At 40.3% G+C, this 13,159-nt stretch overlaps 1 protein-coding gene across 1 annotated transcript in view; it reads right to left on the bottom strand.

The window, feature by feature from the left end:
• The window catches only part of slc4a8 (solute carrier family 4 member 8), a 33,366-nt gene that overhangs the window by 2,332 nt on the left and 17,875 nt on the right, over positions 1-13,159 (bottom strand). Inside the window, exons 4-19 of the mRNA XM_039612710.1 lie at positions 12,670-12,805; positions 10,382-10,542; positions 7,313-7,489; positions 6,508-6,596; positions 5,552-5,709; positions 5,369-5,456; positions 5,127-5,273; positions 4,916-5,016; positions 2,381-2,555; positions 2,092-2,225; positions 1,722-1,967; positions 1,386-1,491; positions 845-1,006; positions 605-718; positions 344-505; positions 14-265 (exon numbers count right to left, since the gene is read on the bottom strand). Of these exons, the coding sequence (XP_039468644.1) occupies positions 14-265; positions 344-505; positions 605-718; positions 845-1,006; positions 1,386-1,491; positions 1,722-1,967; positions 2,092-2,225; positions 2,381-2,555; positions 4,916-5,016; positions 5,127-5,273; positions 5,369-5,456; positions 5,552-5,709; positions 6,508-6,596; positions 7,313-7,489; positions 10,382-10,542; positions 12,670-12,805 (2,408 nt within the window). The remainder of the gene's footprint in view (positions 1-13; positions 266-343; positions 506-604; positions 719-844; positions 1,007-1,385; positions 1,492-1,721; positions 1,968-2,091; positions 2,226-2,380; positions 2,556-4,915; positions 5,017-5,126; positions 5,274-5,368; positions 5,457-5,551; positions 5,710-6,507; positions 6,597-7,312; positions 7,490-10,381; positions 10,543-12,669; positions 12,806-13,159) is intronic.

The following is a 13,159-nucleotide window of genomic DNA, read 5'->3' as shown; positions in this document are numbered from 1 at the left end:
TTCTCTGACTAACCTTGAGGACTCTAGTCATGAATACAGATAAGCCCATGAGCAGGAAGATGACCAGGCCAGTAAGTCTCTGTTCTCTGATGCCCAGGAAGCGAGGCTGCTCTCCTGGAGCTGAGCTCTCTGACTCCAGCTTCAGACTGTTGACATGAGATATCGACAAGACAGTGGCTGCCACGAACCAGGGCAAGCCCATGATGGAGCATACGGCCAGCATCACTCCCACCATCAGCAGGTCCAGATGGTACCCACAGCCTTTCTGTAAAGTGGAAGTCCGAAAATCAGAAAAGCTTCGGGACTTACAAAAAGAATTTGATTTAAAAAAAGGTTGTCTTACCAGTAGTTTGTGCTCTTTGCGGTTGATTATGACAGCAGTTATCTGTTGGTCCATGAAGATGAGGATCGTGCAGAGAAGAGCAGGAATGGATGCAGCCAAAGCTGTCCACCATGGATTTCGCCCTATTGGATTGATGAACCAACCACGATCATCTCTGGTAGGCTGAAGAGGTAATTACCAGAAATATATAAAACAATAATGCAAATAATCACCCTGAATAGTTTTATATCATAAAGTGCAAGTTATATAGTTCCTCTATACCTGGAATTTGCTTGGCACCTTCAGCTTTTGGGAGGGTACTCCAATGGCAAAGTCAATCAGGACCATAAAGACAATGGTAAGAAACACTGCAAAATCACTGATCATAGACCGCACCTGAGCAGAAGAGACAACAAGGCTACGAGATTAATGATCATTAACACAATACAATAAGTTTTAATGCTATTATTGCTATTTAATGCTAGTGCCTACTAATCTATTACTGATGATGTGGTTAGTTACCTTAGTGGGGAAATAACGGCTAGTCTTGAATTGTTTGAGGAAGGCCGACATGAAGAACGTTGAAAAGAACAAGATAGCAGACCAGAAAAGGACATCTGGGGTGTAGGGGCCATGGTGACCGCATGCCGTCCCAGCAAAGTGGCCGTGCAGACTGATACACTCCTACAGAGATTAACAGAGATCATATTACAATAAATGCATCACACTGATTCATGCATCACGAAAACTGTTTTATCCGAATTATGTGGCGGGCTGGCAAAGTCTACAGAGCATAAAAAAGACATAAAACAGGACAAACAAAATGGCCTTTGGTGTGCTTAGCTAAACACACAGCAGCGAGAGTTTAATTGATTGAGTCTCCTTGTCAGTGTTTGCAAAGATCCTTAAGTGAGGTCGGCTGCACAGTGGAAGGTGAGGGGGTTAGTTGAATGTTAACAAGTTGGGAAAGTAAACAAGCTGGAACAAATGTGGCAAGTGCTATTATGAAAGTTATATCAACATTAGACTTCATTAGATGTGTGTTCCCACATAGTTGCGTTACCTTGACAGTCAGGTTGGCCCAGGGTACAGCAGAGGCTGTGATGTTTCTCTCATTCCAAATTTCCAAGGTTTCATTACTTGGATTATCAGGTTCTGCACACTTACAGCTACATACAAAGACGCATAACACACACAATGAATTGCACTGTACATCAGCTCACAAAAAGGTGTTTTTTTCTTCAGTAGTCAGAACAACTCAGGCATACGATGAGGATAGCAGGGGAGCGATCAGCAGATCATTCAAAAAGAACAATGGAATCAGAAAAAAAAGAACGAGCAGTGAAAAAGCTACAGCGTAAACATTCAGGTAAACTCTCGAGGAAATTGAGTTACTGACTATGCCAGGGTGAGCTTGTCCAAATCACTGTATGCATTGTAAGGGTAGAGTTCTCCCAGGTGAAACAGTTTCTCCAAAGCCTCATAGATGAAGATGAGGCAGATGAGGGCGGCAAAGGCCTCCTCTGTGAAACGAGTGATGTAGCACACCAGGGAACTGGCATCTGTGGCAACCAACAGTAAACACAGCAGGGCTGTCCATAAGCCTATGCAAGTCCGCAGCGACAGATAAGAAAGGTCGTAGTCCCTGAAAGAGGAGAAGAGAGGAAATGAGAGAAGAGACTAAAGTTAGAGCACCGCGGGGAACAGGGACAAATGTCATTTTGGCAATAATGATGTCACAAAGAAGCTGTTGTGAGTCCTGTACATACTTGCAGAATTTGAAGAGGATTTTCTCAAACACAAGAACAGGACCTGTGCTGCCCAGGATGGTGAGAGGCTGACCAGCAAACAGCGAGTAGGCTACTCCAGTCATAGACGCACCAAATAAGGACTCAATGGCGCTCTACAACATACGGTGCAAATGCAGAGAGCCTGTAACCTTTGCTATACAGTCTTCAGTAACATTCACTGCTGTAGTAATAATGGCCTAAAGACACGGCAGTATATAACTACAATATAGTACTGTGAATGTGTCCTTGAGTGTGTTTAAGCTCTTACAATACGTCCTTCTGTCGCCTCCCCCAGCAGTCCCCCAAAGGTGATGACAGGAGACATGCAGGCACAGTAGAGGAAGAGGAAGGAGGCCACACACTGGAGGCTGAGACCATCCTTAAAATCACTCCAATAGAATGGAGCTTTCCTCTTGATGTCCAGGACCAGACCACCAAATAACCTGATCACAGCACATACGGATAGAAGAGGACTAGTTCAGTAAACAAAGACAGTTTAACCTGACATATCCTTACTCCATGAACATGATGACCATGGAATATTTTCAGAAACAGTTCTATTTTTTTGTTTTTTTTTGTATTTGCAAAAACACGTCAAGGCAAAGAATAGTACAGGATATGGACTCGGGACACTTAAAGAAAGGGGAAAAACTGGTACTAACATTTGCCTAGCGAGCAATATATTCCCTGTTTGATCTGGGGAGGAGACACAAATTGGTTTGGGGTTGGGTCAGGAATGATATTCAGTGTAAAAAATGAAAAAAACAAGGGGAAAAAAATCAGCCAAATCAAACATGTGTAACTACCTGCTGTACCAACCCCTAGTGAGTAAGGACGCAGCATGTTACTTATTGAATTACTGCAATAACTAGCTTAACTAGTGTAATGGCTTTGTGGCACTGCTTTATAGTCCTCAAGTCTAATGCTGCTTCTAGTGGCTCTGTGGTATTGTGGAAAGGTTCACTGGGATTGTGGTGTGTGACAGATCACAGCTCCACTGTTTTTTAGCCTTTATTATAACAGGACAGTCTGACAGTAACAGGAAAGGTGGGAGAGAGAGAGCAGAGGAAGGACACACAGTCAATGACCCAGAGTGGAATCAAGCTCAGGCCTCTGTAAGAGCCTTGCAGCACACAAGTCACCTCATCGACCTACAACCTATGAGCCACAGCAGCATCCTGTCACTCTTCAACTTTAATCAGTGCTGTATCAAACATTTAAAACAGCCTCACAATAAAATCACAATAATTTCGAGTTATAGTGTTAATGTAAATAGGAAAAGTGCTGAGGAAAGACACCTGCAAAAGATCTGGAGCAATACAATAACAAGCCACCATAAAGGCCTTGAGTTTATCAGTAGTTTAGCAGCAGTTTAGACTTGTAGCACAACACTCTCTGTCATGACTCCTCCAAACAGCCCACAGTTCTAAGAAGGGAGCCTGTGATCTTCACGTGTTCAGCATTCAAGTGATTTTTTTATGCTGTGTAGAATTCAGATAATAGAACAAATTGTTTTACACTGTGGAAAATATGCACATTTGCTGCTGGATGAGAACAACAAAATCTAATTCATCTACCTCTCAAAAGCTCAGTCTTTGTGCTAAACTGAGATAAACGGCTCCTGGCTCAAGCTACACAGCTAGCACACAAATGAGACATTATAATCATCTAATTTAACTCTTGGCAGGATAGTTGCTGCGTGTATTTTCTAAATTCAAGTTATTATTTTAAGATTAATTTGGACAACTGATAACATGGATGATCAGAAGAAAAACATGGGTTAAAATAAAGTTGCCTGTATATGATTGTTGTAGACAAACTGGATAAGATGTGATTGTACTAACCTTTATTTCAATAAAATGGAACTTTTTTTTGGTACGTCAATAAAAATTGTGGTGTGTGGGATGTAAATAGAAAAGATAAATGAATCTTTTTGAGAAAGAAGATTTCAAAGACAACCTTTTCTTTAAAGAATAAAGTAATGTTTTCATCTCCAGTTTCCTTCAGGCTGTCACATTCGCACTGGTAATTGTCACTTGTCTGTTCCACCTGAGCTCCTCACAAATCCAAATTTAGATTTCATGACCAGAGCAAATGGGAACACAGTGAAGAGTGCTAAACTCTGTTAGGATGCCTGGGTCGTTGACCCAGGGCTTTTGAGTTTATTATATTATTTATCATTTCTAGTCTTTGGTTTCTTTCTTAGAGTTCCGTCTTATGGTTTATGTCTCTGTGTTCTATAGTTGCTGTCTCCCCTGTCGGCTGTATCCCCTTGTTAAGTTCGCGTCTCTGTGTTATGTTTCCTGGTTTACTTTGAAAGTCCGTGTTCCATGTTAGTGTATCTGGTTTTGCTTTCCTTGTCTCGTTAGTCCTGATTTGCCCCAGCTGTGTTTCCCTCCTGTTGCCCATTCCCTGATTGCTCCCTCTATGTATTTAAGCCCTGTGTTTCAGTTTGTCATTGTTGCGATCTACCGTTCATTTTGCTGTGTGTGCTGGCTGCCTGTTTCATGTAAGTTTATTTTGTATTTTTGGGGTTTTTGTTACTTTTTGCCATCCAGCATTAAAGCAGAGTTTTTTTTTGAAATACACTTTTGCCTCCGAGCGTCTGCACTTTGGGTCCTCCTTACCACCACTCCTGCCTGCACACAGCCTACACCTAACAAACTCAGGCCCAGGCTGCAACACATCCATTCAGGCACCTAACTGCAGGCTGTTTTAAGGGTTACATTCCTGGGGAATAACACCCTGCTGTCTGAATTGCCTTCTACAGTCACCATTACAGAAGCAAGAAGTCTGGGCAAACCTTCCAGTTCTCTGCAGTTCTGGCCCGTGGTGTTCAGCATGCAGCTCTTCCTCTTCCTGACAGACGGTGCCATTAGGGACTCCAGGCATCTTCCTTTTCTCCTGCAGATATCAAGGAATGTAAAATTATGATACACTGAACCAACAGTTATAATAACACAAATTTCCAATAAATTTTCATTGTACAAATATCTTTGACTGCAGCTATGTACCTGAGATGGGACCTTTTTTGGGGGTTCGATACGGATTGAGGGGTCCCATTCTCCTGGTGGCAGGACAGTTACTTGGTCTAGGAACTCATCTATCCCCGCTAGCAGGTCACTTCTGTCCTTTGCCTTGTATGCTACATCATGAAAAATCTGGTACAGAAAGAAGTAAAAGAAATAGAAAACCCAGCCTCTTTACACCTGCAAGAGAGATACTCGGATTTACTTTTGATTGACAGAGTGCTTACCTCATCTGTCATGATGGTTGCCATGGAGCGACCGATTTCATGGTATTGCTGAGCCTTTCCATCAGGGCCAAGAAGTATGAAGAGGAACCTAATATTTGTCAGCAGATGGATTTCAGTTTATAAAGAGTTTCTGGAATATTGAATTTGATTTTATGATTAAAGCAGGGAGCTGCAGCTGTCTACCTGGTCGGTATGGGCACCTCTGTAAGTCCGGTGAGCAGCACAGCAGGGGAAAGGCGCACAAAGGCTACAATAGGCCTCTCCAGGAAGTCCAGCTCTCCCACCAGCACATTGGAAGCCTCTGCACCCTCTGGGATCTTTTTCATGAAGTGCAGATCCACCTGTTCAGACGAGACAGATGCAAATATCAATACAGGATTTGAAGTCAGTGTTGATGTTATGATGGATTTTTGTTACGGTATTTAAAAACATTGTTTGTGAATTTTTGTATATCTATTCTTCATTTGACTCCAGTTTTCTGTTCTATGCTATTGTAACTTGTCCGCCCAGAATTAATGTTCTTAATTTTCTTCTCTTTAGCATGTTGTTTATTGATTTACTGTAATAACTAACTTAACTGTAGAGAACCAAGCAGGTCCAGGGCTCAATGGAAACCTTTGTCTGTGGCTTTATGGCACTGCTTTTTAGTCTTTCGTTGGTGGACTGCTGTTAGTGGCTCTGTGTTGTTGTGGTTAACACATTTGCCTTACATGTGGAAAAACCTCTTGTTTGATACTGAGAGGAAACACAAAAACCCAACCTCAGGGGGTTACAAGCGTGATAAATGGGCGTGTTGAGTAAGAAAGGGCATATGCTATGGCAACCCCTTGGGAGGCTCTAAAAGTACCTTTATTGATGGGCTACTGCTGTGTGTTGTTCCACTGTAGTGTCCTAGGGGGCACTATGTGACACAATTGTTTCTCATTATATTTACAGCGTCCCAGTTCAGGTCTCCAGTGCATTCTCAGAGCTGAGAGCCCCCCCCCCCCCACACACAAAATAAGATCTGTTGTTGTTGTTGTTGTTGTTTAGCATAATCATATTTATAAGCATTCTGTTGTGGGGGTTTTAATAGCATTCATCTAAAAAAAATGCAACATTTGCTCTACAGCCTGCTTGTTTACCTTACTCAGGTTTACCTTACTCAGGTCCACCTGACTGCTGTCCTGTCCAGCACCGTTCTTAGCTGCTTCATTGGGTTGAATAGGTTGGGGAGATGTGGCTGACCCTGCAGGGTGTTTATGTGTGATGGAAGGAGACAAATAAGAAAAGCGATTCAGAGTCAGTAAATATGGTCGTTGTTGTGCCAAGTCCAAACTGATAACAATGAATAAAAAAATAATAATACAAATCTATGACAGCAGTAATGCTTAGCTGACATGCATCAAGCATTTGTTGAGGAACAGCTAAACTGGGCAGCTTGGCCCTGAAAGCGAGATATATATATCTATATATATATATATATATAGATATATAGATAGATATATAGATATAGATAGATATATAGATATAGATAGATATATAGATAGAGATATAGATAGAGATATAGATAGAGATATAGAGATAGAGATAGAGATATAGAGATAGAGATAGAGATATAGAGATATAGATATATATATAGATATATATAGATATATATATATATATAGAGAGAGAGAGAGAGAGAGAGAGAGCTGTTTAAACACTCTCTTAGGCTATATGTTTGTCTGTTACTCAGTCTGACTTACTTTCTATTTTCATGTATTTTTACCCTGACTATAATTTGGAGTGAAAATCTTAACTAAGATTACAATTAAAAATCCAATTAAGGCCCCTCAGTACACAGCCAAAGTAAAATCCCGCCCAAAAAGCCCAAAACTGAAATCTCCACATCTGACTTATACGAAGACATGACTTCTACTTTGATGTATGACATTGATGTGTGAGATCCACCATCAAACTCACCAATCAGATGAGGTTCTGACTGTTTGCGTGCTCCCTCTGTGATGGAGCGTACGATGGGAATCAAATTCTTCTTCTTCTCGTTTTGGTGGTGGTGTCTCTTGAGCAGCGCCTCACGAACCCTCACTCTCACGCTGTCATCCAGCTCATTGGATGCCTCCTGGTGGTCCAGTACCATGTCTGCAACGCAGGTCAAACTCATAAACCCAGAGTTTGGTATGATCAGAGTGTTGGTGTTCCACATCAACAGCATCTAGCAGCCTATATTTGCATAATGCATTTTGGTTACTTTGAATAGAACTTTTATCCATTTGCAGTAAATAACTCTTCAAATAGTAAACCCAGTTATTTAGAAATCATGTTTCAACATTATACCCTCCTTGATTTATGGAACACATGTTAATTTTATGTAACTGCTGCTTTTAAAATAAATACAAGCCAATCTGGTCAGACATCTGTCACTTTGAACAGAAGGTGAGTGTTTAAAGGGTTGAGTCAATATCTGTCCACATGAAACTGCAGAATAATCACCATCTCTCCATCTCTCTTACCATTTCTGCACTTTATCAGGCCTTGCTTGCTCACTTGTTCTTGTTATTTAAAACTCAAGCAGTCTCTCACACACACACACACAGAACATAAATTAAAAACACAATTGCTGACCTCAGCGCCGGTATAATCAGCCTCATGCATAAGGACAGTGCTATGAGAACAGCATAATGGAGCCTACAGGTATGTCAAAAGTCACAGGTGCTATGACCTCCATCCACAAATGAATAGCTTGAAATGAACATTCAGCACTGGTTCCTGTTATTTTTTGCTATTTTTGCCTACTGGATTCTCTCATGATGGAGAACTATGTGTACAATTTGATTTGGCTTAATTATTACTTCCGCTAAATACATTAAAAATGATCTATGAGATGCATCTTGATTAATATTTGGAGTCCGTGTGGTGCTGTGAGAGTCACATGGATAGGAGGAGAGTTGGAGGAGAGGAGTGAAGGTTGTTCAGGTTGTGAACCTGATGTTGGTTCGATGGAGAGTTCTGCTCTATGTGATCATTTGCATTTTGTCTGCAGATGTGTGTGTGTGTGTGGGGGAGAGATGGATAGACAGGAAGGTCAGATCAAATATTCAAAGGATTCTTTGTTTAATGACTGGATTGCAGAAAATAGTAACAAACAGGCAAGGAATGCTAAACGGCAGTTTTTTAGTCTGTGTGTGTGTGTGTGTGTGTGTGTGTGTGTGTGTGTGTGTGTGTGTGTGTGTGTGTGTGTGTGTGTGTGTGTGTGTGTGTGTGTGTGTGTGTGTGTTTGTTTGCATGATGTGCATAATTACCTCATCCAGTCATGAGTCTGCATAAATAAATGCAGGTGCAAAGTTAATTGCTTGTCTGCATGCAAATGAATTTGGATCAAAGTAAAACACTTTTACAACTAGATTTTATGCAATCACAGTTTCAGCTGCAATTTTCAAGTAAAATAGAACCAGGTGTACAGGTGCTGACAGAAATACAATTTCTGTTCAGGTTTATTACACAAACTGCAGCTTTATGTGCTGCCTAGAACTAGGCTGGTTGTTCTGCAAAGTTACTATAAGATAAGCAAACTGTGTTTCTGTGTCCAGAAGAATATAGTCGGTCGTGTATGTTGTTCTTCTCGGATTACAACTAGCAGGCATTCTGGCAAGGCTAGAGTCTGATTCATAGTAATAAAAGTAACATGTGCTCAAGAATGGACTCTATAGAGCAAGGTGGAGAAAACCAGAAAAATAAATGGTATAAGGTTCAATTTGTTTGGGGTTACGTCTTTTAGCATGACATTACTGATCATTACTGACAATGGGACTATTGGACAGGCCAATACGCAGACCAATGGAAAAGTTGGGAAGGTCTCTTGGAGCTATTGAACAACTGGAGATTCCAAGCTCATCAGTTCAAACAATTGTAAATAAGTTATTTTGACATGTCACCTCTTTTGTTACCACCCAAACCATCACCCTCAGATGAGAGGAAATATCATGTTCAGGAACCACCAAGGCTCAAGCCTGCCATGAACCGGAAACTACCGGAAGACCAGCGTCACTGACTACAGTGAAGTGAGTTTTACTTTCTGTGGGCTGAGAGGGTGCCAACCTAGAAAGAAGCTTCTGCTCCAAAATCAACACCTTCAAGCTCAACTGAATTTCTAGCTTTCCACATAAAAGTTTTCTGGAGAAAAGTTTTATCGTCAGAGGAGACAAAGATTGAGCTATTTGGCCAAAATGATAAGAGGTATGTTTGGAGGAACAAAGGTGAGGTTTTCAAACATAAGAACACTGTACCAGCTGTGGTAGTAGCATCATGCTCTGCAGCTGATATGTTACACAAAGCGGATGGGTTAATGAAAAAGGAGGACTACCTCCAACAGCTAGATGGTAAACACAACTGACAACTGGGTGTGCCAACAAAGCACTGATCCCAAACACATGTCAAAACTGGTTTTGGAATGGATAAAGCAGGCTAACATTAAGCTTCTGGAATGGTCTTCCGAAGTCAAACTTAATAAAAATTTGTGTACTATGTTTAAAAGGTCCTTGTCAGAAAACCAAGCAATTTAAATCAACTCTACTAATTCTACTAAGAGTGGTCAAATATACAGCAAGAAGCTTATTAATGGCTACCAAAAGCAACTGGTCAAGATTCAACTGACTAATCTTTGAAACAAATGCTGTGTGTGTGTGTGTGTGTGTGTGTATACTTTTGACCCGGTAAATTAGAGAAAATACAAAAAAAAAACAAAAAACAAACAAACAAATAGCAATCCTTGTTTTTTAAAGTCATTAAAGATGTATGCAGTAAAACGATTCCATCCTGGAAAAAGAACAGCTCAAAGAAATAATTAAGTCCAGAATGACTATGATGTTCATGCCCATAATGGGCCACAATTATATGCCAAACATGAGAAAACAGCACTCACACCAATGATAAAGACCAATAATAAGTTTTGTTTTGCCCTTAATAATGAGTCTGAACCTGCCTTCTTATATAGAGCACTCGGGCAGAGTCATATTAACATACACGTGTTCTCACCTGCGATTTCTTCAATGCAGTCGGCACGCATGTCAAGCAATACGCTGCCGTTGATAATGCAACTGCGCAGCTCAAAAAGACTGTGGAGGGAAAGCGTAGCAACGTAAGGCTTGCTCCATCTTTCTCCACCATCCTCCACGTCTTCCTCAAACTTCAGCCATCTGCAAGGTAAAGAGATGTTATTTAGCAACTTGCAAGTATTGTTATTATGATGTTTTCCTTCTGTTTAATTTGCTATATTGATTACAAAGGCTACCATACAAAGGCTTAATAAAAAGGCTATTTTTTTCATAAAACTTAAGAAATAATATAAATCTTATCAATTGACAAAGTGTTATTTAAATGACAACAGCTGAGCCAAAACAAGCTGTTACTGTATATAAAGAATAAAATGTAAAGAAATGTAAAGAAATATTTGCTTTAGCAAAAGCTTCTTAACAGCTACCATTAAAAAAAACAAACACCTGTTCTATCACTTCTTCTTCATTTTTGCATTTTTTAGAAGGTCCATAGTATAATTTATTCCTAAGCATATTTACTGTCAGTTTTCTACAATAGTCCCCTTTTGTACATTTGCTGTACATCGTCTCCTAGCAGATACAATGCATTTACTACAATCTGCTTTTTTTTTCTTAGTTTTTAATTTAAATTTTAACCATTCTATCCTTATTTATGAATTCCAGTTGATGGCATCATAAATACATTAGATTATCCTTTTGCAATTTGAATTTGAATGTGTGAAAACTGGTCCAGGCTTTACTTGCTGTGATCATTTCTAATGTTGTGGGAAGTTCCTGGTGGAAAACATGTTCCTCACCTGATTAGTGCTTTTGAACAAAGCATTAATCCTGATTCCTGCAGTAGCTCTTCAATCAGAGCTTGATTGTAAAGGGCACTGTTAGCCCATTGTTCAGTCTCCCTTGGCTTTTTGGTCTCATTCTGGTTGCAGATATGTAACTTCAATGTATTTGGGCTGTTCAGACTGTTAGAGCACATTTAGTGACGCTCTTTTCTCATTAATATCTGAGCCAGATAATGTGGGTTCAGTGTACAGTTTAATTTATTTTATGACTGTTTTTTAGTTTTATGATTGCAGACGTTAGGAATATTTAAATAAAGTATTAGTTAAAATAAAAATAATATGATAAATGTTTTATTATTGTGTTTATTTATTTATTTTTAATGATTTAATGGGTGTTGTTTGGGCTTTAATCTTTCTATTGTTGGAGCTCCAGTTTTATTCTTGAGTTATTAATTTGTCAACAAAGACACAAAATGGAAAAATCTGTCACGCCTGGGTGACTGTAGCTCAGGAGGTAGAGCAGGTCACCTACTGTAGGTTGGTGGTTTGATCCCTGGCTCCTGTCTGCATGTCAAGTATCCTTGGGCAAGATATTAACCCCAAGTTGCTCTCCGATGCATCCATCGGAGTGTGAATGTAGTTAGAAAGTAATTGGGTAAATGTGGCATATTGTATTGAGTACTCAAGCAGAGTAGAAAAGTGCTATATAAGAATCAGTCCATTTACCTTGCCAGTAACGAATCTGTGTGCTTTTACTACAAATTTGAAATGTAGTTAAGATTGATTAGATTAATACTTCCTGCATTGCCAGGTGGCATTGTTGGTTTTTTGCTTCCAATTTCCTTGTTACTGTTCCACTTCCACACAATATTATACTGATTTTCTGTTTCCAAAATATGTTGTAAACCTCACACATGGAGGACAGTGAGCTATCACACAAGTTGCTGGTTTGTCCAGCAGGAGTTGCTGACTGCAGGGACTTACAACTTTTAGGTAAGAACTGAAACCAAAGGCCCTTGAGAACAGACGCTATGCTTTCCCAACCATGGCTATAATAGGGAGAGGGCTGCTTGACTCACGTCGGGTCTTTTTAAAGCAATTCCTTGAAGTATGATGAATACACTTCTTCTTCAGCTAAGTGTAGAGGGAGCATTCAACTTTAAATAGAAAGCTGTTTTTCTTTCCCACGCATAGACGTGCTTTAAATCTCTTGTACAGTGGTTCACACCACCAAATAAAAAATAAAAAAAGTTCGACATGAGTATGAGAAACTGAGATTTGGCATTTGAACAGCACAAATAAGCCATATTTGTTTGACTCCCAGCTTTTGATCTTTTCCCCTTGAGCTAACCTTCAGTGAGCTTTAAGTGTAACTACCTCTTGTAGCCTCCCCTTTTCATAACAGTGCAACTGTAGAGCTGCCAGGCTGTCAGAAACCTTATTGCTAAGCACTGTTACCAACAGCTCCCTGAGGAGATATCCTGACCTGGCTGTTTCTTTCCACTCAGCATCCTTGCCATCCTTGACACAGATCTCATCCAGCTCGGTGAACAGCTCATGGGACACGTGTTCAGCGTCCTCCTCATTGCCTAGAATGAACTGGACCCGCTGGGATGGTGTGTCTGATGATGTGAGGGAGGAAGAAGAGGTGACCTGTAGGTTCTCAAAAGACTTTCCAAAACACAACATTTCTTACTTTGTCCTTACATGACTTTTAATGGCTTCTGAGCCCACATGCATACATACTTTAACACAGATTTGTACACATGTCCGGCATGCTGATTTGTTCCTGTTCTGTGTTAGCTAATTAGTGGTTTGTCAATTTTAGCCTGGAGTCCTGCATGTGTGAAGTGCCCACAATATTGATAGGCTTTGTTTAACAACCACCACCTACTCTGTGGGTGCTGGTCCTGCTATAAAGTCACTATATGGCTCCATCTGATTGGTGAATGACTATATGAGCCAAAATAATGCAT

This window comes from Oreochromis aureus, linkage group 5 (genome assembly GCF_013358895.1).
Source record: "Oreochromis aureus strain Israel breed Guangdong linkage group 5, ZZ_aureus, whole genome shotgun sequence".
In the NCBI taxonomy this organism is placed as follows: domain Eukaryota; kingdom Metazoa; phylum Chordata; class Actinopteri; order Cichliformes; family Cichlidae; genus Oreochromis; species Oreochromis aureus.
Note: the sequence above shows the minus strand (reverse complement) of the source record. Positions and strands in the feature narration are given on the sequence as shown.